At 30.3% G+C, this 27,887-nt stretch overlaps 2 protein-coding genes across 2 annotated transcripts; one reads left to right on the top strand and one right to left on the bottom strand.

Moving 5' to 3' along the window:
- Window positions 1–21,423: 21,423 nt before the first annotated feature.
- On the top strand, window positions 21,424–25,255 carry LOC105763596 (wall-associated receptor kinase-like 20). The gene is made up of 2 exons (XM_012581855.2): window positions 21,424–22,428; window positions 25,012–25,255. The coding sequence occupies exons 1-2, from the start codon at window positions 21,564–21,566 to the stop codon at window positions 25,062–25,064; spliced, it is 918 nt and encodes a 305-aa protein (XP_012437309.1). The 5' UTR covers window positions 21,424–21,563; the 3' UTR covers window positions 25,065–25,255.
- On the bottom strand, window positions 25,169–27,652 carry LOC105763595 (uncharacterized). Its single transcript, XM_012581854.2, has 4 exons — window positions 26,933–27,652; window positions 25,782–25,874; window positions 25,634–25,701; window positions 25,169–25,544 (listed from the first exon to the last, which is right to left on the bottom strand). Exons 1-4 carry the CDS (start codon window positions 27,563–27,565, stop codon window positions 25,382–25,384), a joined length of 957 nt encoding a protein of 318 aa, XP_012437308.1. The 5' UTR covers window positions 27,566–27,652; the 3' UTR covers window positions 25,169–25,381.
- Between the last annotated feature and the right edge of the window lie 235 nt (window positions 27,653–27,887).

Genomic DNA, 27,887 nt, shown 5'->3' with positions numbered 1-27,887 from the left:
AATTTTAGTACACCTATATAATCACTCAGTAAATATTTAATAAAATATTTATGGGCTCGGTTTATAGAAACGAGGTCCTGATACCTTATTTTCTAAAATCACTTGACTTTAGGCATATAACACTTGAACATAATTATTCATTCAATTAACAAAAATCATTAAATCAAATTTCAACGTAATTCTATACTTGACTTTTAAATATTAAATAGCAATATTTACGGACTCACTTGTCAGATTTATGGCCTCGAAACCACCGTTTTTGACACTATTGAAAAACAGGTTGTTACATTAGAAATCATACTTTAATATGTAATGGATGAATAGATGAATAATCTCAATTTTATGAAACCAAAGATGTACACATTACTTGAAACTGAATTATCGAATAAAAGACTTAAAAATTCTCTATCTAATGAGGTGTACATTTGACATTTGAGACTTGGTTATATTAACTAAGAAAGAATCACTAGACTTATGAAAGATGACACATTAAGTTCACTTAAGAAAATTGATCTCCCACAATGTGAATCTTGCTTGGAATGTAAGATGACTAAGTGATCTTTTAATGCAAAAGGAACGAGTGCCACAAAACTCTTAGAACTTGTGGACACTAATGTATGTGGCCCCATGAATGTTAGTGCAAGAGGTGGTTACGATTATTACTTAAATTTTATAAATGATTATTCCAGATATGGGTATGTGTACCTAATGTATTGCAGAAGTGAAACCTTTGATAAATTCAAATAGTTTCGTTTGGAAGTGGTGAAATAATTAAGTTTACCCATAAAGACATTTTGGTCTGATCGAGATGGGGAATACTTATTGGATGAGCTCTTAGGGTATCTCACAGAGAATGAGATATTATCCTAATTAACTACGTTGAGAACTCTACAATAGAATAGAGTGACAAGGAGAAGGAATCGAACTTTGTTAGACATGGTTCGATCAATATTAAGTTATTCAAAGTTGCTAGTCTCATTTTGAGGATATGCGTTACAAACGAATTGTTATATTCTAAATGTTGTACCAACTAAAGTTACATCTAAAACTCCATATGAATTGTGGCAAGACAAAAATCCAAGTCTAAACCATTTAAGGATTTGGGGATGCCCAACCCATGTATTGGATAAAGATGCAAAGAAGTTAGATTCACGGATAAAGTTGTACATGTTTGTGAGATATCCTAAAGGAACAAAGGGTGGTTTATTTTATAATTTAAAAGATCAAACAATTATAGTGTTGACTCGTGCTACCTTCTTTGACGAAAGCTACATAAACAACTTTAAACCTCAAAGTAAAGAATTACTTAAGGAACTTTCAGGAAATACACAAAGCCCTACAGTAACAGTTCCATAACCAACTCCTAATAGTGGAGCTGCAATTAATCAACAACATAGGAAGCTTTGTTACAGTGGAAGGTCTCTCGTAAGCTTGAGTTCTTCCAATTTGACGGAAGTGTTTTAAACACTAAGTCTGTGGAGTGGAACATGAAGATGATGACTCACTCACATTTTATGAAGTGATGTAGAGTGTAAATTTCAAGCTCTGGGAAATAACTATGAAAGTTGAGATGAATTTTATGCAATCCAACTCAGTGTGGGAACTTGTAGACTTGCTGAAATGGATAAAACCCATAGGGTGTAAATGGATCTACAAGAAGAAAAAGAAATGTCGATGGAAAAGTGGAAACTTACAAGGCCAGACTTGTAGCAAAAGGTTATACTCATAAAGAAGATATTGATTATGAAGAAACCTTCTCTCTAGTTGTCATTCTCAAGTTAATCTACATGTTGTTATCCATTGCGACGGCTCTCGATTATGTGGTCTAAAAAATGGATGTCAAGACAACGTTCTTAAATAGCTATCTTGAGAAAGCATATATATCATGTAACCCACCATATATATAGCTAAAGGAAATTAACATAGAGTTTACAAACTGCTTAGATCTATATATGGACTTTAAATAAGCATTCCACTCATAGAATCAAAGATTTGATCAAGCAATCAAAACTTTTAGATTTGAGCAAAACATAAATGAACCTTATGTTTATAAATATATTGGGGACGGAAATGTGGTCTTTCTCGTTCTATATGTTGATGGCATTGTACTCACTGGAAATGACGTAGGGACATTCTCATCGATTAAACTGTCATTAACTCAACAGTTTAGCATGAAGGACTTTAGAGAAACTAATTTTGTTATAGGTATTCGAATCCTAAGGGATTAAAAGAACAAAGTGATAGCATTATGACAAGCTTCATGCATATATAAGATATTGGAATGTTATGCAATGGTCAATTCTAATAAGGGAACTTAACCTTCTGTACCGAGATTTCATCTTTTTTTGGAGGGCTATCCTAATACAATAAAATAAAGAGAAAACATGAGAAAATTTCCTTATGCTTCGACAATAGGATGTCTCATGTATGCTATGTTATGCACAAGTCTAGATATTTGTTTCACAATAGTGTCACACCCCAAATTCAGTGGATCCGAGAGGAAGGCGTATAGATGTGAAAGTTACCTATTTTGGCACACTATGGTAGCATAGGCCGCCATTTTTTAAGTTTATGGTAAACTAAAGTTTGGCGCATAAAGTTTTTATTCCTTAAAAGTTTGCTAAAAAGTGTTGTGCATTGTTTTCTCAAAATCTCACTAAGTTTAATTGGACTTACAAACTTGTCGTTTATTTGCAGGGCAAAGGTTTGACTCAAAAATCGAGGGGAGGGGCTAAGCCAGACATCATCAGTTTGAGGGGTGAACATAGATGTTGCTTATGTGTATATAAGGGTGAGTTCCTAGAGGCTATGCTTCATAGATTAAATTAGATGCATTCGTTTTATAAACTTAAGTAAAAAATGTAAATATTGTTAGATTTGCTATTGTAATAAAATTGTAGCAATAAAATGATGAGGATTTTAGCTGAAGCTAAATCTTGTAATTTAATAGAGCCAAAATACTTATAAAAAGTCAAGCTAGAATTCATGCCAAGTTACTCAAGTTGACTGTGACATTCAGTACTTGGACTTGACAATCGGGTTGGGTATAGGGTGTTACAATGTGGGAAGGGACCAAGCCAAACTTCACGGAATCCATGTGGATTTCTTCAAAGCAGTATTATGCATAAAGAGGGTCTCCCTTAGAGGCTATGCCTCGAGGATTGAATATGTAATTAAGTAGAATCCAATTTGTCAAAATTACGTGTATAGGAATATTTAGTAGATGGGTATGCTGTAAAAGAAAATTTTTTACTTGGTTAGTCACTCGAATAATAAGAGATTTCATATGATGTGCATTTATAGAAATGTTTTGGTTAGTTAATTAATTGGGTTAAATGTTTATGTGAATGTAATATTAAGTCCGACGGAGAATTAAATAAATTAGAAGTATGTTGTTAAGTAACACGGTTTAATTGTGACATTTGGTACCCGAATCTAGTGATCGGATCGGGTATAGGTTGTTACACATAAACTATTAATCTAAATTTGTGTTTTAAATGGGACTAAGTTGAATTCATGACATGTGGGTTTTTTTATGAATTTGTGAAATAACTCGACTTTAAGTTGAAGTTATTAAACATGAACTTGAATAATAAGGTTATGTATTGCCCATTCTATGTGTGATTGCTTTTAATCACTCTTTGAGTTATACAATAGATGACATGCTCTAAGCTTAACTTTTTAACTTTCTTTTTTATTTGGTATTTACATAATCAATTAAATTTGTATGCTCACCCTAAGGCAAGGTGAGTATACTATTTTTTCATTTGAACTTACTAAGCATGATTCTGCTAAGGTGTTGTTGTTTTTGCGTGTAGATTGCACCTCTAGATCATTGAAGCCCAAAACCCTTTTGGAGCATCACACTAACACCAAGACTACAAGAGTATGAAATTTGTGTACTTATATATTGTGGCCTGTACCTAGGGCATATGCATGTATAAATATGTCTATTTCATATTCCATTTAGTACTTGAAGCATTGGTTACGATGTGGTAGTTGAAGGCTTAATTATTTTGTTAAACTCATGGGTGTAAGAAAACTTCATTTTGCATGCATGCATATAGCTTTCTTATATTTAAGCTATGATTTGGGAATGATATTAACTTATTTTAAATGTTTTTATGAAAGTTTATTTATGCTAGTAATGATTTAAACACGTTTTGACGGATGAAGATGTAGTTTAAGTATGTTTTCGATAGGTGTCTTGCTCATATAATGTCGTTCTTTAAGCATGTTTCATGTTTGCTATGTTTAGCGTTTTTGGGCTCCCAAAGTTAAAGTTTTCATAATAGACTTTTTGGGAATGAAACAAGTGCATTTCAGGTCAATTTTTTGCTCTAAGGGCTATGATTTTTATACTTGGCCCTAGGCGTATCAACACAAGTCAAATAAAAAAGTCAACATGACCAATATCAGGGAGAAGTATTAGTACTTCTCCCTTAAGTACAGATGCCACAGTGTCAAGGAGAAGTCCCTCCATTATTTTGGTGATTCTAATCCCTTTAAGGCTTGTATTTGGTCCATGACACCTTCGAACACCTATAAATCGATTATGAATGGTTTAAATGTGATTTTAAAGTCTTAAAATTTATTTTATTTATTTTTTTATGATTTTATAAAAATGTTTTAATATTTAATTTCTTTAAAAAATTAAAAAAATTTGTCTCAAAACTATTCTGGTAGAATCTCCCATTCGTACTGTATGTCAGGACGGGTGAAGAGTGTTACAGTATAACAATTTTATCTTTTTTTTAGTAATATAAGATTTAGACTAATAAATTAAACGTTATGAATGGCCTAATGATTTTAGTATACATCTCAAATGTGCTAGAGTTTTCTTTTCTTTTTCCTGTAGAAGTTTTTTTCTGTTTAATTTTTTGTATAATATTTAGAACTATTTATAATTCCTCCCCAACTTTTAAATAAGAGGACAAATACACTTTAATGTGCTCGAACCCACGTCCTTTTAAACTGACCATAATATCAGTGTTAACCGAGTTAAGACTTAATTGATGTAATTATTTTACTATGCATTTAAACTATTTTAAACTTTATGAACGGCCTAGTGTTTTAAACCTTTTTCAATCATATCAAGATTGTATCATCATGCGCAAATATTAAATATGTATTTATTTTTTCTGAAATTATTTTAGTTTAAGGGCGAGAGTTCATCCAAATATAGTTATAATGTTCTTCTGTGGTTTTTGCATTGAGTTTATTCTAACTTTTGTATCAAGCATGTATTGCTTGTTATTTGTATTGGTACCTAAAATTCTATTTATAAACTCTTTTAATTTTTTTATCTCGAGTTTAAATTTCCCTAAATTTGTGTGTGATTTTAATTTTCTAATTCAAATTAAAATTTTTGAATAAATTTAAATTACCATAAATGAATGTCATCAACTACCATCCATATTTTGTTTTACATTTTCAATGTAATTTGTATAAAAAAATTTAAATATCCTATTTGCGCCTTGCATGACCAACGGAATTATTCACAAATTAGTACTCCATCCTTTTTGTTTATAGGGTAATGAATTTTTAGTCTTTGAATTTTATAAAAAATTATCTCTTTATTTATTTATTTATTAACATTTAAATTTATATTTTTATTAAATCACTCCAAAATAGAAAGAAAAGTTAACATTAGTTAATTTTACTGATGTGACATACATGTGATTGTCATTTGTCATGTGGATGATATGTTAGCATTTAGTTAATTTTTAAATTTTAAAATGTTTTAAAAATATTTTTATAATTTTATACTTTTGAATAATTTTAATGATTTTTAATTTTAAAAATAATTTTTATATTTTTGAATTTTTAAATTTTAAAATTAATTAAATATTGACATGCTATCGTTAGCAAAATAAAAAAATTAACTTTTTCGTTTATTTTAAGGTAATTTAGTAAAAAAACGTAAGTTTAAAAGCTAAAATGACTTCTTTAAATTATTATGCCTTGTTGATAATAAACCTCCTATGGCTTTAAAGCTACAACTTTGTTAGTGTTGTATAATAAATAGGCTTTGAACGCATAGAGGTGTAAAGAAAATTAGAAATATGAAAAGTTGAAAGAGAGAAAATATAGAAGTAGAAAATATAATAAACTTTTCTGTTTGTAAGTGTGTTGAGTAGGAAATATAGAAGTATTGAAAGAAAAAGTAAATTTCTTTTCAAATAATGTTTGATAGAGTTGAAAATAAAAATAAAAATAAATTTAAAATATATAATTTTGAACTAATATATACATCTTTCTCATTTATTCTCTTTTTATCATCTGAATCTAGAATGATTAATTTTTACGTAGTAAGATAGAAAATAACCACCTCTCCTATTTTCTTTAATCAAGTACCGTTAAAATTTATTTTTTGGGTGTGCTTCAATTAGGGGTGAGCATTCGATCGAATCGAATCGAATCGAATCGAAAATTTTCGAGTTAATCGAGTTTTCGAATCTCATTTTATCATCCTAACTTTATTTGAAGTTTTCTCGAATCGAGTCGAGTGAGATGGAATTCGAATCGAATCGAATCGAATATATTTGTTCGAGTTAAATTTTAAAAAATAATTTTGGGTCCTTGTAACCATTGTCACCCATCGTAATAAAATTTGTCTACCTTAATCAAATTTTTATTAACTTTCATCACCTCATAATTTATTTATTAATTTTTATATCTTGGTTAGCTTATTTGTTTGCTTAGTTGTTTCAATTATCTTGGATTCTTGTCACTATGTATTTTGGAATTAAAAATATATTAAATATAAAAATATGATTTTTAATAAAATTTATTTTAAAAATAAAATTTGAAATTGATACCAATATAAAATTTTAACACGAATATTTTATGGCATAATTAAGAATTCAATTTTAATATAAATATTCAATATGACTAAACAATTCAATAATATAAATAATATAAAATGTGAAATTTAATTTAATAATATAAATAGTATATATAAATAAAATTATTACTATTTATGTTTAGTGATTTTTTGGATAATTTTGATTTTTATTTGAGAGTAAAGGGTGAGAAGTAAAAGTTTAGGGAAAAATAAAAAGTTTTGGGGAATAAAAGTTTGAGGAAAGTAAATAGGGGAGTAAAATTTTGGAGGAAAATATTAAAAAAAATTGGAGGGGAGGGTTTGGAGTAGATGGGAGGTGGGATGGGAAGAGAATAAAAGTTTTAGGGGAAAAGTGGGAGGAGTAAAATTTTGGGGAAAATAAAAAGTTTTGAGGGTTTTTGAGAGTAAAATTTTGAAAAAAAATTAATGGAAGAGTAAAATTTTGGTGGGAAATGGATTTTGGGTAGATTGGGGGTTGGGAGGGGAGGGGAGTAAAAGTTTTGGGGGAAAAGTGGGAAGGAGTAAAAGTTTTGAGGGAAAAGTAAAAAAGTTTGGGAGTTTAGGGTAAAACTGTAAAATATTATAGTTTCATATTCGAATTATTCGAATTATTCGAGTTATTCGAATTCGAAAACTCAACTCGATTCGAACTCAAAATTTGAAAAAAAATTCGAGTTGATTCGAATAACTCGATTAACTCGAATAACTCGATTCGTTTAACTCGAAATTCGAATTTTTTTTCGATTTTTTCGAGTCGAATCGAATTTTGCTCACCCCTAGCTTCAATAGTGAAGAAGTGAAAAAAGAAAAAGAAAATAAATTTGAAGATAATAACTCCTCCACTTTTATTTTGTCCTTCAAGAGTCGCATCCTAGAGAATACTTGGTCACCTACAAATGTTCTGGCTGGCTTTTCAGAGAAGCCAACTTCCAACAAAGATTCTTCTCCCATTATTATTACATTAAGCATATGCCTATCACATTCCCTGCTCAGCCCAAAGATTCTCTTTGCCCCTCGGATTTAAACAGATCATTGTATTTTCGATCATATCAAGTTTACTGTAATCATGAATGAAAATATTATTTCCATTAATTGCGATTAATATTATCAGGCTTAATTTAAATTATACCAATTTTTTTAAGTTGGTATTTAATTTTTTATTGTAAGTAGTATTTAAATTATTTTTATTATCTATTTACATCAAAATTTTATATCTATTAAAAAATCCAGCTAATAATAAATTATCATATCATATAAACTTTTCAAAGAATCAATTCTTTTTTTTTTCTCTTTTCTTACTTTATAATGTCTGAAATGTTAACAATGCTAAGAATTCTCCATTCCAAGGTTGAGATACTGGCAATTTTATTTTCAAATTTCATTGCCTACTTATTTGACTTGACAGGATCGAACAAATTCTTTCATCGATCAAAATTAGTATTTTCAAATTTTGATTGGGCTAACCAACCAGACTTGTTGGACTAAGCGCCAGACTAAAGATAGGAGTTGAATTGATTGACTCGCAATCCGAGACAAGAGGATTTAACCGAGTTAAAAAATCGGTTGAATCAGTTTTATATATTATTAAGTATTTGTTTGATTGAATGGGACGATCTAATCAAATTACAAACTAGTGCCTTGACCGGTTCAACTATCGGTCCGATTTTGACAACTTTAATCGAAACCATGAAGTCCTAAATGCCCACACTTGTAAAAGAAGTCCAAGATGGGAGGAAGAAGAAAGAAGAAAAGATAATATTGTCTTTTTTGGCACATGAAAATTTTAATTGATTATTTATTTTTTTAAAGAAATTGACTTTTTTTAAATGCTGAATTAAGAGATATTAAGATGATTTATATACCATTTGTAAATAAAATAAATATTTAAGTAGAAAATGAAAAAAATATAAATTGATAGGTTAATCCATATTATTACAGTTTCTTAGCATAAAATTCTAACTTTGGATTTAAAAATCAGTATTAAATGATTCAACTGTCCAATTATATAATTTGAGCTAGAAAATTAGAGAATCGGTTGGAATTCGTGAAATAAGGAAAAGTTAAAACTTAAAACCGGTAATATAGTTTAGAGTTTTAACAAAAGAATCCGATATTTTCATTTCGTTTTAATCCATTTCATCTTCCTTTTTGGCATATATATTTCGTAATTATCTGATTTTTTAATATTTTGTTGATTTTATGAATGCTTTAATTTTTATCTAATGTCAAAATTTTCTTAATTCAGTCATTAACGTTAACAATCAATTATGCCTCCTAAAATTTAGTTCTTCATGGAAGCTCTTAACCAACCATTAAAAATGTGACATTTATATATATAAAAAATGTTGATTAGGAGAGTTTAATTGATTTTAAATAATTTACAAAAGATTAATTAATTTTTAATTATTTTAAGACGGTCTAAATGTTAGAAAATTTATTAAAATTATAAGAAAAATTATAAAAAGTATTAAACTGATAAAAGAGTATAAAATTTATAAAAGTAGTAATTTTTAAATTTTTATAATATTTAATAATTACATAATTTATCTAATTTTGTTTTTTTTACATTCTCTAATAATTTTTTTAAAAATAAAAAAAATATTACTTTTTGTTTCATTTCAAACACTATCTACATCCCTCGCACTACCTTAAGCCACCGAACACCATCTAAACCCAAAAACCCTAAACCCTAACATCAACCAAATTGTTACTCAAACCCCACACCCCACAACTTATAAGAGTTTGAACACCATCACGCTTTAAATTTCTTATTTTTAAAACCAAAAACTTCAAACCTTTAAAATAGTAAAAAATATTATAATTTTTTCATAACTTTTTTAATAGCTTTTAATAAATTTTTAATAATTTTATTACTTTTTATCATTTCAATAATTTCTATATAACTTATAAAATTTTTATAATTCTATAATTTTTTATAATTTCTAAGCTTAAATAATTAAAAATAATTAAGGCTCATAAAATAATAAAAAAACTAAGCATTCACTACATCAAAACAGGGTTTTAGCGGCGTTTTTAGCGGCGTTTAGACAAAAAACGCCACTAGAAATCGAGCATTAGCGGCGCTTTACGTAAAACGCCGCTAAAGATCGAGCATTAGCGGCGCATTTTGAAAAACGCCGCTAAAAATAAGTATTAGCGGCGTTTTCCAAGAAGCGCCGCAAAAAAAAGAAAGCTGAACGATGCCGTTTTCAAAGTTTTCGGGGCTTTAGCGGCGTTTTTGAGAAAGCGCCGCTAATGCTCGTGCCTTTAGCGGCGTTTTTGAGAAAGCGTCGCTAATGCTCGTGCCTTTAGCGGCGTTTTTGAAAAAGCGCCGCTAATGCTCGTGCCTTTAGCGGCGTTTTTGAAGAAGCGCCGCTAATGCTCGTGCCTTTAGCGGTGTTTTTGAGAAAGCGCCCCTAATGCTCATGCCTTTAGCGGCGTTTTTGATAAAGTGCCGCTAATGCTCGTGCCTTTAGCGGCGTTTTTGAAAAAACGCCACTAATAATAAAATCTAAAACCATTTCAATTATCTCATTCTTTAATATATTCTCAAGTAATGTTTCAATTATATTTTTTTATTATAAGTTGAAAAAATTAATATTTCGTTATATTTATTATATATTGGTCAAATTTACATTAAAATGATAACAAATAATATTGTTTAATCTAGAATGTTTTTGTTAAAGAGAAGTCCTAACTCCTAACTATTTATTATTATTTTTCAATCACAGTTTATTTAAACTACTTTACTAGAAAAATATATTAAATTATGAGTAAAATAAAATATCATAAAACTTAAATTGTTGTGTTGTAAAGAATAAAAATAGAATAAATTTTTATAAGAATAATAAATTTTGATAGTTCGACTATATAAATCAAAGAAAGTAATATAAAACACCAAATATCGTGATAAATAATGAATTAATGAAAGAGTAAGGTAATACATGAACACAACAATGACCTAATATATAGTACCTACTCAAGAGTAAGAACTGAAAATGAATGAAAAGGGACAAATGAGGTTGTTACTTGGTCTAATACCCACAAGAAATTAATACTAGGTTTTTTAGGCTGAGAAAGGGTTATAGGAAAATATTATAAATATTGAAATTCGAATAAAATTTATTAAATATTGAATTTTAGAAAATAATTAAGTGAAGTTGGGATTCAATTTAGCTAGTAGAGTTGGTGGGGTTAGTTGGACGATTTGCTCCCGAAAAGAAAAAGCTGTTTGTTTTTTCTTGATAACAAAAATTTGTTAGCTGAGTCTCGAGTCTAGAGCCGAATGCTGCTTCAGGCGGTATAGTGGTAGTAGTGGACAAGTAGGTCTAATTTATCTGAATACCCCAATGGCAAAAGAAAGCAAATATCTTATATTTGCAATCATTAATCGAATTACGTTGGGTACTTCGTTAGGGTGGGTGAGTGGCGAGTGCTGAGGTCCAGGATTGGGAAAATAAAATGAGCAGAGCAGAGCAGGGTTTGCATTTGGATTTGGGTCGGGTTAGTGGATAATGATGAATAAATATCATCATAATGTTTATTATTTTAGGATTACAGTTTTGAGTTCAGGGTTTAGGTTTAGGGCTTGGGGATTGGGGTTTAAGGTTTAGAGTTTACATTTTAGTGTTAATATGAGGTTAGTGTTTACGGCTTAAAAGATAATGATCAAATTCTTGTTTTAGGGCTTGATGTTTATGGTTTACTGCTTTAGCGTTAATGATTTGACTGTTACAATGCATGGTTTAGAGTTTAAGGTTTAGGTGTTACCATTTTAAGGTTTATGGATTAGGTGTTACCAATGTCTAATTTTAAAAACTTTTTCAACTTCAAGCTCGTTTACGAATCACCCATTTCATTGTTTAAAACAATAAAAATATAAATCTAAGCCTAACCATATTTTGGACTAGGTGTGTTGTATGGGTAGTGAACATTTCTAATTATCATTTAAAAGTAAATAACATATATTTTTCTAAATTTTGAAAGGTTTTATATTTTTCGTGATTTAAAATTTTAAAATGAATTTTAAAAGATTTTAAAATTTTTAAAAATTTTAAAAGATTTTAAACTTTTATTTTATAATATTTATATACTTTTAAAGAAAAGACCAAATTAATAAAATTACAAACATTAAAGACTACAAATTTATTTTATCATTTTTAATTGCTACATTGATGATTTTAACATAAAATTAGATGTTTAAATTAAAAATTTTAACCTAAAAACAGTATAATAAAAAGCAATAGTGGCGTTTTTTTATAAAAACGCCACAAAAAAATAATTTTACTTCAAAAAAAAAGCGCCATTTTATAAATTTTTCCCCCTGAAATCCCTCCCTAATTTCCCCCCTTGAAACCCCCAACTTTACAAACACACCGTCCTTTAAAACTTTTAACGCCATACCCATTGCTATTTTTTCTTCCTCAACCTCAATTCTTAAACGCCCAAATTTGGAACCCTAGATTTTTCTCTGCAGAACTTTTCTTAATCCACAAGCTTTAGCTGCTCTATGCGATTCCATCACAGATCTGAAGAACTTTTCAAATGTACAGCTCCATTTCACTGCGCCCTCTCTTCCTGATCCTGGTACCATCTTTTAATTTAAGAATAAGCAAAACCCATGTTTCATTTTCTTGATTTTACATTAACGATTTGTTCATACCGGTGTTTATGTTAACACTTGTCACCATCTCTTCTTCTTTCCTTGTTTTTCTATCCATCTCGTGGAAACCGCAGATTTAGCATTCTCGGTGGCACCAAAGCTCTAACAAAAAAAAAGTAGAAACACTTTTTTTGGATCATTGGGTTTTCAAAGTTTTTGGGGTTGGTTTATCTTTTCCTTTTGGTTTTGAAAGATTGTTGTGGGTAGTTTTGATTGTTTATTTTCTTCTTTGTTTTCCTTTCACGTAAGAGAGTGAAGATCATCCAGTGTTGGCGGTGGACCCGGTCATGATCGCTTGATTGGAGTAATCCATTAGTCTCTATTCAACCCAATGCCCTCAAGTTCGTTTGTAAGTTCTACCTTATCTCTGTTTTCACTCCTATGCATGCATGTAATGCATACATTCAAGATTCAATTCAAGGTTATGTGATCAACTTGGACATGGACCTGAGATGACTGTTCCTTTGATAAGTTTATGGAATTAGATTATGAAGACTCTAGTGATGCTATGTTTTTTGGATGCTAGCACATACCCATTCAAATCCTCCCCAATCGAGGAAATGCCAAAATAATTTGTGAAGCTTGACATGGTGTTCTTTACAAGATGCCGCTTTATCTTTGTATCAATTCTTCAATGTGTGGCTAGTTTATATTTTGCTCTTAGATGCTGGTTTCTTTGAAATGCTAAATGTCAATGCGATCTTTGTCTTGACATATGGTTATTCGGAAAGTTTTGAGGAACAAATTTTAAGCTTAGTTAACCTATGCTTTTAGTTGAGCTTGAAAAACCAAGCTTTTGTTAAAGTGGTGAACACAAAAATCAAACTATTTTGATTTTATCTTTTAGGCAAATAGTGTGGGCTTTTGATGCACCTAGAAAGTAATGGTTTTGATTTTATAAGGTCGATGCTCTTTCATTGATTTTTCACTCTAGAATGTCTTGATAAGAATTTGATCATAAAATTGTTGTTATATGCACCTTCACTTTTTAATTCTTTTGTATGACTTGGGAACCTATACATGTTTTACTTTTATAGAACTTTTGGAAGTTTTCTTTTCTTTTAATTTTATTTTTCGCCTTCCCTTGTCAACGGTTTAATTAAATTTATGATGCATATGTACTTTAAATTTTTGATTCTTGCGAGTTCTTCAAATGCAATTGCAAATTTTGATAGCAATATCGCTAATGAAGCCTGTAACTAGAAAGACAAGGAGCATGTCGAGATTCTCATTTCGATGGATTGTGCTTCTATTTGCAACAATAATGAAAAATTTAAAGGTCAGAAAACTTATTTTGAATACAAACATGCCTAACATTTTACCAACTCAAACCAAAAGAAAAACCGGATAGCTTATTTGTTTAATTATTACGTAAAAGATGATTATTTGCTGTCCATTTTCCTATTAGTAGCCTTGTGCACTTCTCTTACATGTCCTCAGAATTCATAACTTCTAATAGTACTCAAAATTATGCTCTTTAAGTCCAAAACAAAATTACGTATTTTCTTAGCTCTTTAAGGTCATGCACTTAACCCTTTTTTCTTATTTCTACTTTCCTTCTATTCTTTTATGTATTATTTTCTTATTATTGAAACCGAATGTGTTTTATTGGACAAAGTGCGTGCGATTCACCGTGACAATGGAGAAAAGACTGATATCTCTAGAGTCTTTTGGTTGAACAAGTAAAAGGAATGTTGGATAAGATTTAATGAACTTATTCGATGTGGCAAAACAAAAAGAGATGTCGCATTGAAGTTGTAAAACGTGGGATGAGTTTGTAAAAGCTCTTGGGCAAAAGAAACGATCTAAGCTCCTTGGTGTGATGAGGAGGTATGACTTTAATTTGTAGAATCCTTATTATTTATAGGGATCATGACAATTTAGCATTTAATTGGTATTGTTTTAATGCTTATTTGTTACCCTTTTTTCTCGAAGCGCATCATTAATCATCATTAATCTCAAGTATTTTGTTAGGCAACAACATGAGTTGGATCATATTCTAATCTCTCGAGGCATATGTAGCTCATTTTCTTAAATGATGTTTTATGTTTTGTATATATAGGAGGTGGAAAAAGATGTGAAAGCTCGAACAAGGGGTGAGATGGGAGCAACTAAGTCTCTTTGTACCCCATTCGAACACTGAACTCCCGAAGGTACTTGACTCCATCCATGCAGGCATTTATTTTAAATAATTTAAAGAATATGAAATTAACCCTTTTCCATCCAAATTTCTTTAGAGCAAACAAGGTTTTATATATAAAATTATATATATATTGTCAATGATTATGTTTGATTGATTCTGCTGGAGTTCGAACCTTGACAGAGCTGCTATATAAGAAGCTTAGTTTGCATTTCAATTCATCTATAGATAAAATAACATTTAGTCTTTAAATTTTTCAAATTTAAACCACGATTAAAAATAATTTATAAAATAATTTTTATTTTTTAATCAAATAGATAAACCACGATTTTGTTTTGGACTGCATTGATAACATTGACACAAAGGTATCATCATGACTTATGAACTTTCGTTTTACCTATTGGCTATAAGAATTTTATATAACGTTGCGATCAAATATTGGCTTTTCACCATATATAGAACTCCTAATTTCTTTATGTGGTTCATGTTATGCTCTAATTTATGTTTTATTTTTCATTATTATGATAGTGCATGGCTAATCCTTCTATATGCTTGTTTGATATTGCTCCCATCTGAATCACGAGTAAGCAAGCAACATAAGTTATTCATTGATTGCTAATAATCATCAAGATAAATCACTTTTCGAATTGATGCTTTTGGATAGGCAATAACAAGTTAAAAAGTACAATGTAGTATAGGGTGGATGGAGAGGGTTCTTGCATATTGATAGGACATAGGTTGCAAAGCTATATGGAAAGAAAATTGAAGGGTTAATAATAGGATTTTTTAATGGCGATTGATGGAAAATACTAGGAAGATTTGGTGCTTATTGTTGAGTCCACATTGTGTTTTATGTAGGTGTAAAAAATTGCTCAAGGAATTTAATTATCTCTGCTTTTGCTTCTTTCCAATATTTTAGGGTTTGGCAATACTTTATATATATATATATATATTTAAGATTGGTTACTTTATTTAGTAATAGAGGATTAGGATCGACTTTGCTACTTAGTATGTCTGAAGGTTAGGTTTTGCTTCTAGATACGTATTTTATTTTAGTATTAGTAGCTTTGGGTTATGCCATATTTATGTTTTTGTATTTTATTATTTATTGTGATTTGAGCTTCGGCATTTTATATTATTGATTCGAATACGGTGAAGTTGTTTTGGAGTTGTCAATCATTCTAAAATGGGGCTCTTTGCGTCTGTGGGTTTTGAATCTACACTTGCTACTGCAGTTTTACGGTGGTTCTTGATCTTATGATTGGTGTTTACTTTGGGGCCTTGTCCAATTAGATTTTATTTGGTTTGGAAAAACTTTAATATCTTATGCTTGTATTTGTTATTTTGGATATCCAATTTTACTCTTGTTTATCTATTGCATTAAGAAGACATTGTTTAGGGTTTATTTCTGCTTTACTCTTTCTCAAATTTTTGCTTCTAGGTGAGACAATCGTTTAAGGAAAGATCATGGGATTGAGGGTGGAATTAGTGTTGTTTTCTCTTTAGAGAAACCTAAAGCTCAACTGCTTCCTTTTAGAGGACCAAGTGGTGAGGAAGACAACCCTTGATTATCAAGTGAGGATGCTTGCTTCTTACTTTTGCGCTTTTAAAGTACTGTTTGATCACCTAACATCATGCAATGGGAAATTCATCCAATATATTGAAGCGAAATTTGAAATGAGAATTGAAAGTACATTTGGATGGAGCTAAAGTCGTGTTTCTTTTAGCGATATATTTGAACTTCTTGGTGTTAGGTCCCTGGTTTTGCTATCTCTAGATTTAAGGGTAGAAGGAAAAGGAAAATATTTTGGTCTACATTAGTATGTAATCTACATGTTTAATCCAACAATTTAATGTGTTATTCTCATGTCAAATAGTACCAAGCGGTTCAACAATTTAATGCATTGTATTTTTATTACCTTGCAATGTGTATAGTCATAGGTAGGTTCAACTAATCGATCTGTTTTTCAAATGTATTATTTATTTTAGTTTTGATTTTAAATTTTTATGTTTACTTTAATATTTACGACAACTTGAGTTTTAACTTTTGGATTTTAATTGTGTTATTAATTTATTATTTTAAAATTTAAAACTAAATTCATTAATTTTATATTTAGTTTTAAAGTTAAAATTTTCATAGAAAATTTAATTTAAATAATATTTATTTATTTATCCTTAAAAAGTATATTTAAAGTTCAAATTTAAAAATAAAACATAATATAATATTTATCATAAAAATAAATATTATTTGATTAAAATAATTTTTTTAAAGGTTATGTTTTTAGTGGCGTTTTTGCGAGAAGCGCCGCTAAAGATAGTATTTGATTAAAATAAATTTTGTTAAAGGTTATGTTTTTAGTGGCGTTTTTGCGAGAAGCGCAAGGTTGTGATCTTTAGCGGCGTTTGTGGGAAAGCGCCGCTAAAGGTCTTGGTCTTTAGCGGCTTTTGTAGGAAAAGCACCGCTAAAGGTCTTGGTCTTTAGCGGCGTTTGTAGGAAAAGCGCCGCTAGAGGTCTTGGTCTTTAGCGGTGTTTTTTTCGGCGCTTGTCAAAGCGCCGTAAATACTTTTAGCGGCGCTTTAAAGGCCTAAAAAAACGCCGCTAAAAGCCTGTTTTGGTGTAGTAATTGGGGAATATTGTTTCACATTTAAGTCATTTCAACACCCTTATCTTACAATTTTCTTTAATTATTTTACGAAAACTTTTAAATGTTTAAATAATATTAGTATTGTTATAAAATAAAGAAAGATAGAGAGAATAAAAAATAAAGAAAATATGAAAGCAATAAAGAATGTACTTTATTGATCAAAGGGATGATTACAATACTTCATTAGAATCTTTATTTATAGGCATAAGAAATATAATAGAAGTAGAGAACTAATTCTAATAACTATTAGAATTTAAAGTAAATTAAAACTTTATCTTAATCATGATGGACACCCACTTAATAAGATATTCATAACACTCCCCCTTGGATGTCGATTGATAGATAATGTGCCCCGTTAAAACCTTATTAGGAAAAACCCTGTGAGATAAAAACCTAGTGAAGAAAAAAGAGTACACAATTTATAATATGCATAATATGCTGCCTCATTAAAAACCTTACCAGGAAAACCCAATGGGACAAAACCTCGATTAAGGGAAAAAGAGTGCAACACGTATTTACTCTCCCTCATGAAAGCATCACATATTTTCTCATATTCTACGTATTCAATCTTGAATACTAGTTTTTCAAATGACTATTTGAATGTATTTGCTAAGCATTTATATTACCATTCTTTTAAAAGTCATGAGTGAGGAAAATTTGGGGAAATATATTTTGATCTCTTCAGGAGATTCAACAATAATCGTAACAAACTTTAATCATAATTCTTTTATAAAACACAAATAGGTATTTTGGATCATTTTATAATCCTCCTTCAACTACTATTCACTAAGTCAAATTTACCACATATGTTCAAATTAGTACAATTCATATAAATAAAAATTTCTAGAATTTCAATATGCTTCTAGCATCCTAAATCCTTCAAGGATTTTAATATAAACTTTACTATATAGTGATTCATAAAGGATGTAACAATAACCATTAGACGGAAGTTAAATCTTTTATGAATTGTCAATTTAATAATATATCTAAAGGTTATTGCATCCACCACAAAAGAATATTATATCTTTTTATAATCAATGCCAAGACTTAGCGAAAAATTTTATATTTTATTCCACTTTTGCAAAATTACTTCAATTGCACCCTCACTGACTTTATACCTTTAGATATTTGGACTACTGGTCCAAAAACTCCACGAATTTAATTGTACTTGAGTTGCATCTTTCTATTTTGATCAATTTATTTCATATATATATTTCTCAATATATTTATTCAAGATCCTCCTTTTATTTCATTATTTCAATAATAATATTGCATGCAAAATCATTGTCGACCACTTTTATTATTCAGTTCCACATTTTCTCAAATTGACATAACTTATTGAGGTCTCTTATTTTCATTATTTTAAAATTCAGTTTCAGATGCCGAAATCTCTTCTGAAGTTTTACTTATTAGTTATGTATTGGGTCTCTTCTGGAGCACCCGCCTCTACTATATGACCATCTAGAAGAATTTTCATCTTTGGAACCGATCAATCTATTATTTATTCTAACTGATTGTCCTACTGGGACTTTGATTCAAATTAAAATATTAGATGTCACATAACACTTGGCTATTCTCATTAAGTTTGTAAATACATCTAACAGTTAACTTGTAATGAGTTATCCTTATTGAACTTCTGGTTCAAATTATTCTCCCCTAACTCATTACAAGTTATTATTTCTCTCCCCCTAATGTCAAGAAAACTATCGAATCAAAATTGTAATTATAAATCATGTCATAATTGAATCTCGAATACATTCAAAACATCTAATAATATAAAGAAACTTGTAATTAATATATAATCGCAACTTTCTTTGAGGATTCACTCATCTTTGTGCGTTGTGGTGGAGCAATTGGAACCTATACGCACATACAAAAATTCAAAGATGAGAAATATTTAGCTTTTGATCAAAAACCAATTATAATGAGTATTTATAACTTATTAGCTTGATGCGTACAACACGTAAATCAATATAATCTCATGTTGAAATAGGAAGTTTTGTTCTCATAAGTAATAATTTAGCTATTAGTTGGAGGCATTTGATAAACAATTCAGCTAAATCATTTTGTGTGTGAACATGAGTTACAGGATGTTCAACTTTTATCCCAATTGACATGCAATAATCATTGAAAACTTGGGATGTAAACTCACCAACATTAGCAAGATGAATTGTTTTAATTGCATAATCTGAAATTAATCATTTAAATAAGCAATCTCGCAAATGACAGGTTGCGAGTTGATAACGCATGTGATTATTTTGTAGATGCATCTACCAAAATCATATAATGTCAAAATCATCCACATGGTGGATGAATGGGCCCATATTCATTTAAGAAATGCAAAACATTAAATCTCAATTTTAGCTAGTGAGTTTCTAAGAATGAATTTTCATTGAGAACAAACAACAAATGACAATTTTTTTAATTAAAGAATCTTATGGTTTTTTAATAAATGTCCATATAAATTCTCAATTAATTTTCGCATCATATATGATCCAAGATAGTCTAACTGGTCACGCCAAGTAGTAAACGCATTTGTATTAGTAAACTTCTAGTTTACTTTAACATGTGTTTCAATTGTACTTAATTATAACAAATTGATAATTTTATTATCATTCCTTTTAATTTGTATCCACATATAAGTACTATTGTGACATTTACTACTAGAAATGTCTAAATCAATGTGAAGTCTACAATGCCACTAAGTGAATGTAATTTTCAAATAATTATATGTAATATTCGCCTCAGAATATGCCAAAATCTTCAAATATCTAAAAAAATTTACAACTTCAGTGCATCCAATCATAACGAGCTTTAGATAGAATTATAATATTTTATTGCTCATAAATAAATCTTTCACAGTCAAATATTTTGCTTCCAGCCCTTAATGGGGATGATAACAAAAGCAGATCACAAATATTATAAAATAAATGTAAATTAATAACCCAATCCTCTCTTTTCATCCTTTCAAAATAAATATTTATAGCAATAATGATTCATATGAAATATAGTATTTTCCTCATTCACAATCTCAATATAAGATCCATTATAAATATCTTTTAAAACCAATGGATTAATCATCATAAGATATTAATATATTAACTCTTCAAGTTTTTGACTAATTTTGTACTACCAAATATTGGAATAATATTTATTTGTTTCAGACCAAATAAGATAAATATTTTCTATCTGTAATGATAGAATTCATTACTACATTCTCAAATCCTTCCTTAAAGAATATTAATAGAAACAAAATATTTGGGCAAACACCACATATATGGCCAATAATCTTTCATATCATATTGATAACATAATGTTATCTTTACCCTTTGAAGAGTTATCTTGAGAACTCTCATTGTTCTATTATTTATTACTATGTTCCCATTTTAGTGGTCCATGATTATATCTTTTATTTTATTTTATGTTTGCATTCACTTCAGGAAATGTAACAAATTTGGTAGGGCAGACTTCTAAATACCTTTATTGATTTTTTTTCTTTCATAATCATCATCGTAAACATACGTGAACTTTAAATCAGAATCTATCTATTCATGTTGTCATTATTATTCTCCAATTATAATAAATATGATATGATAAATATGATATAATAAATAAAATATAGTAAAATATACTTGAAGATCTTTAACATCATCACCTTGACTATTATCACGAGCATCTATTCTGCGATTGAATCTTTGAACATCCTGAAGATGAAGTTGTAAGGGTGAAAGTTTAAGCTGAAAATGAATTTGATTTGTGGGACGACTTCGAAAGATTTTGAAAAAATAGAGAATCATCGTGCTGATAACATGTTATAAAATAAAGAAAGATATAGAGAATAAAGAACAAAAAAAATATGAAAGCAATAGAGTATGTACTTTATTGATCAAAGGGATGACTACAATGCTTCATCAGAATTTCTATTTATAGGCATAAAAAGTATAATAAAAGTAGAGATCTAATTCTAATAACTATTAGAATTTAAAGTACATTAAAGCTTTATATTGATCATGATGGACATCCACTTAATAAGATATTCATAACAAACATATATTTATAAAAAAATAATTTTTTAAAATTTTCAAATGGATTGAAATCGTTTAATTCGACGGATGAGATGTATTGGAGCTGGGGTTGTATTTCTTGAGGGCACTGCCTACATCATAAAGCATCTGGTTTTGTTGTCTAGTTTACAATATCAACAGAAGAAACCAATTAACTCCCAACTCTCAATAAGAGATATCAGTTACGAGCCCAAAACGTAAGCCAATGGATAGCCAAATTCTTCCCTTCATCATCTTCCTGATCGCCGTCACCGTCACTCCCTTACTCAGTTCAGCGGCGCCAGCCACACCATGCCAGTCCAACTGTGGCTCACTTCAAATCAAGTACCCTTTCGGCACCGGCTATGGCTGTGGCTCACCACGGTTCGAACCCTACATAACCTGCAAGTCAAACCAGCTCCTGCTAACAACCCACACCGGCTCTTATCTAATCACCGCCATATCTTATAAAGACTCAACCCTTACCATCACCCCATCCGCCATGTCTACTTGCAACTCCATGCAACAGTCCCCCAACTTGGGGCTCGACTGGGCTAGCCCTTTCCAACTAGGTCCATCCATTTTCCTCCTCCTTTCATGCACTCCCCCGACCTCTTCCCTCACCATCAAGGGCTCCCCCGTATGTGACCCTTCATCCACCCACCTCTGTTCCACCATCTATACTTGCCCCGCCGTCGTCAACCTCCGCCTCCCACTGTTCCCGCCGACCAACACCTGCTGCGTGTACTCGCCGGCGAATTTCAACAGCAAAGGTGAGTTGGACCTGAGGGAAATGAAATGCAAAGGGTATGCATCGATTGCTTCCTTTCAAGATTCGCCGACGGACCCTAGTAAATGGATGTATGGGGTGACGTTAAAGTATACAAATGGAGGTTTCGATGATTATTATATGAACAACAAATGCAATACTTGTGAGGATAGTGGCGGAATCTGTGGCTATTCGCCTCCTACCAATTCCTTCCTATGTATCTGTAACAGTGGTTTCAATGCCACTACAGATTGCTACAATAATTACAATCCCGTTCAGGATTACGAGGATCTTATTGGGACTTCCACTTCATTATCAACCCGTATGTTTCTCTTCTCTTTTTATTTTATTTTATCAATTTATTATTCCATACCCTTGTTAATATAATTACACACCATTAAAACTTAATTCATTCAACTTTCTTCTGTGTTGTGATTTAGTTAAATGAAAATCCATAAAATAATCCACTCTCAATTTATCAAATATTAACCTTTACTTTTTGTTTAAAGAAGAAACCCTTATTTTATTCATGGTGTTCATCTTCCATGCGGAAATGGTAGGTACCGGGTGGGTCGAGCTATTCGTCCAAGGTTGAAGGCTCACCCGAAATTTAAGAGGGTTTTCATAAAAATATTAAGTCCGAAAAATAGGTTTAGATAAAAATTGGGCTTGTTTAAAATATAGGTCGAGCTCAGACTTGAACATTCAAGGCCCAAGCCCAGCCCAGCTCATTTTTAAATTTATAATACTTTATATTATGTTATTTTTATATATTATGTAATTTAGAACACATTAAAGAATAAACCTATAAAAATATATAATATTACTCTAATGTAAACATTAAAATAATGTTAAGATGACTATATAAAAAATTTCAATAAATAAAAAATGTATAAAATTATTAAATATTAAATAATATAATATAAATATATATTTTAAAATTTTAAAAATAATACGGACAGACCTAAAATAGGCTTGGGTTAGTCTTTTGCAAATATAGCCGGGTTTGGGCAAAATTTTAATCCCATATTTCGAGCCGGGCCGGGCTTAGGCAAATATAAAATATATTAATATCATGCTTAGGCTCGGCCCATGAACACCTCTAACATAATGTTACATGAATACAACACATAAAAATAATTAAAATATGATAAAAATATATAAATAACACATAATTATATAAAAAAAATGAAGTGTTTGATAAACTGGTGAAAATTTTCACCATTTATTGTTTTAATTTTGTTTGATAATTTTATTAGTTTTATAATTAATACAAAATTTTCTTAAAAAAGTGTTGAATAAGATAAGTAGGTGGATAGTTACTTACTACTTAATTGAAAAATATTAAGTTAATTTTATTTTAAAATATATATTTGAAATAAATTATCTCTACTCTTTTTGAAAAAAAGAGATATCCAAATTATTATATTTAACTTTTATCCAAAATTATACAAAATAAAACATTATATTATATTAATAAGATTAATTTAGGAGTATTTCAAAAAAATGTAAGAGATAAATAGTTTTAAAATTTTAATATAGAAAACAATTTTTAATATAAATTCAATACTGGTAAATTTTAGTATTAAAATTCAACTCTTTTTTGATACAATAAAATTCAAATATACATGCACATGCTATACTATCACACAAGCGAAACTGTTAGTTGAATTCTGAAATCAAGGATAAATAAATTCACTTCAACCATTAAACTTATTGCTCAAATTTAAAAAGTAAACACGTTATTTTTAATTTACGAAATTACACCCTAAGATATTAAAATTTGTAAAAATATAAAATTATAACACTGTAAAATGCTATAAATATTAGATAAGACCATAAATTTTAATATCTAATACTAGGGGGATAGCGTACGAGATGCTTATGCTTTTTTTGCAAGAAAGTGAAACTCAGTTTTGCTAATGGAATTTGTCTTGTGGCTTAAAGGTCTAGCTTCTTTTTAGGTAAAACAAGAGGGAAAAGACAAATAACAAAAAGTGAGGCGTTGTATATAAACTTCTTTTTTTAAGTGCATATATTATAGGAGTTTGTTTCAAAATAAATTTTGAAATTGAATACATATATTAATATTATATAGCGTTTGTAATTATAAAGTTGTATTTAATATTTTCACATGAAAATATTTATAAAATAGAAATAATAATATAGAAGATTCTTTTTTCAAAAGCATAATAATATAGAAGATGAGAATAAATTGTATGAAACTGTGATTTCACGTCATTTCTATTCATTTTACTCCGATCTTTAACATTTTTAGTTGAATATAAATTTTCTCGGAGAAAAAACTGAATATCGGAGAAAAATCGATTTGTCATTCTCCTATTAGAAATGAATAGAAATGACATAGAATCACGATTTCATATAATCATTTCTCCATAGAAGATATGTATGGGTATAATTAGATTTGCAATAATATTTATAGATAAATATTTTATAATATGAAATAGATATTAAAGTTTTTTTAGAATATAGATTAAATTTTTATTTAGTGTTAGTGTATAAATTTATATATCAACAATAAATTATGTATTGTCATTTGTCAAAATGTTTAATTATCTACCTTTATTTTAAATTTTACCTTTGATTATTAGTGTAATAATACGAGAAAAAACTTATTTAAAAATAGTTAAGCATAAAATAAAAAATTAGTACAAATTGCCGATTGAGTCTTAACTTGATTGGCATAAATATTGTTGCCAAATTGCAGGAGATTATTCAAAAAGAAAAGGTATAAATTAGAACATGCTGAAAAAATAATATTCCAAATAAACATTTTTTTTGGGAAAAAAGCAATCATATTTTTTAAGTGAATTTAAAATAAAAAAAGAAAGAAAAATAAACCTTAAACTTCTCTCTCTCTCTCTCTCTGTCTCTCTTTTTGCAGAGAAGATTATGCTGGGATTATGGGTTGGTCTGCTTTTCTACATTGCTGCTTGAAAAAGAGAATGGCCAAGATTTTGCCTTTTGTTATGCCATCCCCATTTAAATGTTGTAAGTTTACGACAGAATCCAACAAACTTTACCCCCCCCCCCAACCAAAGTTGTAAAGCAGAAAGTTTATTAGATAACGAAGTATATAGAGATAATAACAAATCGTCGCTGATTCATACAGATTTATATACAGACAATGAGTAATAATATTTTCAGGCAAAATATAGCTCATAAATCCGCATCACCTTAAGTATTCTTCCATTAAAACACAATACATTTGCTAATGGAGGCTTATGTCCTGGATTGTCATCCTTGCATCCCTTTCAATCTGTTTTACAGCCATTGCTATGGTTTCCAGGTTCCATAGGACTGAATGTATCGATAAGGAAATATTTGAAGTGCTTAAGTAACACTTTAGGCTTCTCTACATTGATGGCATGCCCTGCATTTTTTATCATCACTAGTTTTGCGTTGTCTCCTAGATGCCTGTGTCACGTGCCGAAAGTTAAAATCAATATTACCTTCAAATATAAGTGTAAAACAAAAAAGGGATATTAAGATGCTTATTTGGTTACCTTTCCAATCTGTGTCCCAATTCCAAAGGGAATATTTGGTCATGTTCTCCCCATATTAGTAGTGTTGGCTGCACAAAACAAGTATTATTCACTCAGTAAATACTCGAACAGAACCCCTTATAACTGAGGCTACATTCTTTGCAATAACCTGGGTTATCTTTGGAAGATTCGACAGCTTTCGGTCCTTGTGTAATGCTTGGATCAACTCTTTTCTCTCTTGAAGATGTTCCGAACACATTTCCTGCCAACAAAATCGAAAACCCGACACAAACTTAAGGCCATAACATTATGGAAAGCTCTTGCTTCCTTGCAAAGACCGACATTTGTATAGCAGACCTGAAGTGAGATCAATAACAGTCATTGTTGATGTTCAGCCAGGGACCCAACTGACTGCAATCATTCAAGTTACAAAAACCGACAGGATTCAAACAACATAAAGAGATTAAGTTAATTCTCTACTCATTGAAACCGTTTTCCAACAACTAAGCTTATGGAAGAATTTGGAACATCATATCCATTCTGGTCACGGTATAGACACTTAGTTTCACATCATTCTTGAATCATCTAACATGTCCTTTGAACAAATTAGGCAGACCTATGAGCAAATTAATGTTCCAAAATTACATTACATGTACATAAAGTGGATCTAGTGGTAAAAGTACCATAGAAGCCCTTGTACTAAAAGTTGGATTGTATTCTGCCCCCTTTACTCAAAAAATAAGCAAATTAGTCTTTGTGCATTAGATCAAAGAACAAACTGGTCCTTTTGTTAAAAATTTAATCCATTTTTACTCTTAAAAATTGATTTTTTGTAAGTCAGCATGAGGTATACATAGAATGCCACGTGTTACTATCTAATTATTTTGTCAATCACGCTAGTTTTTAATAGAACAAATGGATTAAATATTTAACAAAAATGACCAATTTACTCTTTGATCTATTTGTGTATACTTTTAATAGGGTGAGCAAAATACAACTTGATCCCTAATACACCTAGCTCTACTCTAGTTCTTAATTAAAATCCAATAGGTTTCGCTATTGTTCCCTCAGATTCTCTGTTTTCGTCATGCAATAAAACATTATGCAACCCAAAACCTCGGTTTCCACCACTCTAATTTTCACCCAAGCCTATGACTTATCTATGACAAATCTGGGATTGCAATAAACCTATAAAAGTCTCCGACAAATGTATGAACACCAATCAATTCATTTCTAGAAAAGCCATAAATCTTTAAATTTATAAAGGGCAAATCAATCACTTATGATTGAATGAAGAGAATTTAGAGTAGCTTTACTCACACGGATGAAATCGTTTAGAAAACAAGTAGGAACTCCTTTTCTAGGCTTATAAAACGAAATCTTCATCAATTCCCTCATTTTTTGGGGCGTTTGGGGCAACAAAATACTAACGGCTTCATCTACACTTTTCACTTGAAGCATCCCTTCCTCCATATCTTTGTCTTCCAAACACACCCCAGCGCAACATAGCACCAACTTCTCCACTCTCTCCTTAAACTGCGCCGCCAAACTATAACCAACGAAGCCGCCATAACTGATCCCGACAACGTTCATAACAGTAACCCCATGGGCCTCCATGACCCGCATCACACACTGAGCCTGAAACTGCTCGGAACGTTCGGGTCGGGACGTGTAAGAGTCGCCGAAGAAGAGGAGGTCCGGGACGTAGACGTTGAAGCGGGACATGAGAGGTGAAACGAAGTCGTTCCATTGCCACATTGCGTTGGCGCCTATGCCGTGGATCAGGATTAACGTGGGCCTGGATTTGATGTGAACTTTGGGGACCCAGATGTGCATGACGGTGCCGTCGCCGAGGTCCATAGTCGATGATCGGAGACCGGCTTTGGAAAAGCTGTAGCGGAAACACCTGTTCAGCATTGCAGTCAAGCTGAGGTTGGCCATTTTCTTTTTCATTTTTTTTGTAAAAGTAAACACTTAAATTATGTTAGAAAAAAAGGGAAGAAAAGAAGACGACTTTAAACGAAGAGGAAGATGACGTCGAGGGATTTACTTGATTTTAAATAAAGCGCCAACATATTTGTGCGCTATTTTCCTAACGAATTCCGTTTTCTGACAGACAAAATTTAATATCTTTGGTTTTGTCACTTTGTGGGACAAAATTAGGTTTATCATTTGGATGGTACGATCAATGCCAGACATTTGGACAGGTATCACCAAAAAAGGAGTTTTTTACATAAATAGGATAAGAAAAAAAATCTACTAAAATAGGGTGTCA

The sequence above is a fragment of the Gossypium raimondii genome, chromosome 12, assembly GCF_025698545.1.
Source record: "Gossypium raimondii isolate GPD5lz chromosome 12, ASM2569854v1, whole genome shotgun sequence".
NCBI classification, from domain to species: domain Eukaryota; kingdom Viridiplantae; phylum Streptophyta; class Magnoliopsida; order Malvales; family Malvaceae; genus Gossypium; species Gossypium raimondii.
The sequence above is the reverse complement of the archived record's forward strand: the minus strand, read 5'-3'. Positions and strand labels throughout refer to the sequence as shown.

What these genes read in the sequence shown, in the direction of transcription:
- LOC105763596 (XM_012581855.2), top strand. Translation starts at nt 21,564, where the DNA reads ATGGATAGCCAAATTCTTCCCTTCATCATCTTCCTGATCGCCGTCACC. An exon ending in TTCCACTTCATTATCAACCC is followed by an intron (nt 22,429 to 25,011) that starts GTATGTTTCTCT and finishes CTCTTTTTGCAG; the next exon opens with AGAAGATTATGCTGGGATTA.
- LOC105763595 (XM_012581854.2), bottom strand. Translation starts at nt 27,565, where the DNA reads ATGAAAAAGAAAATGGCCAACCTCAGCTTGACTGCAATGCTGAACAGG. An exon ending in ATCTTCCAAAGATAACCCAG is followed by an intron (nt 25,702 to 25,781) that starts GTTATTGCAAAG and finishes TGTTTTGTGCAG; the next exon opens with CCAACACTACTAATATGGGG. An exon ending in TTGGGACACAGATTGGAAAG is followed by an intron (nt 25,545 to 25,633) that starts GTAACCAAATAA and finishes CACGTGACACAG; the next exon opens with GCATCTAGGAGACAACGCAA.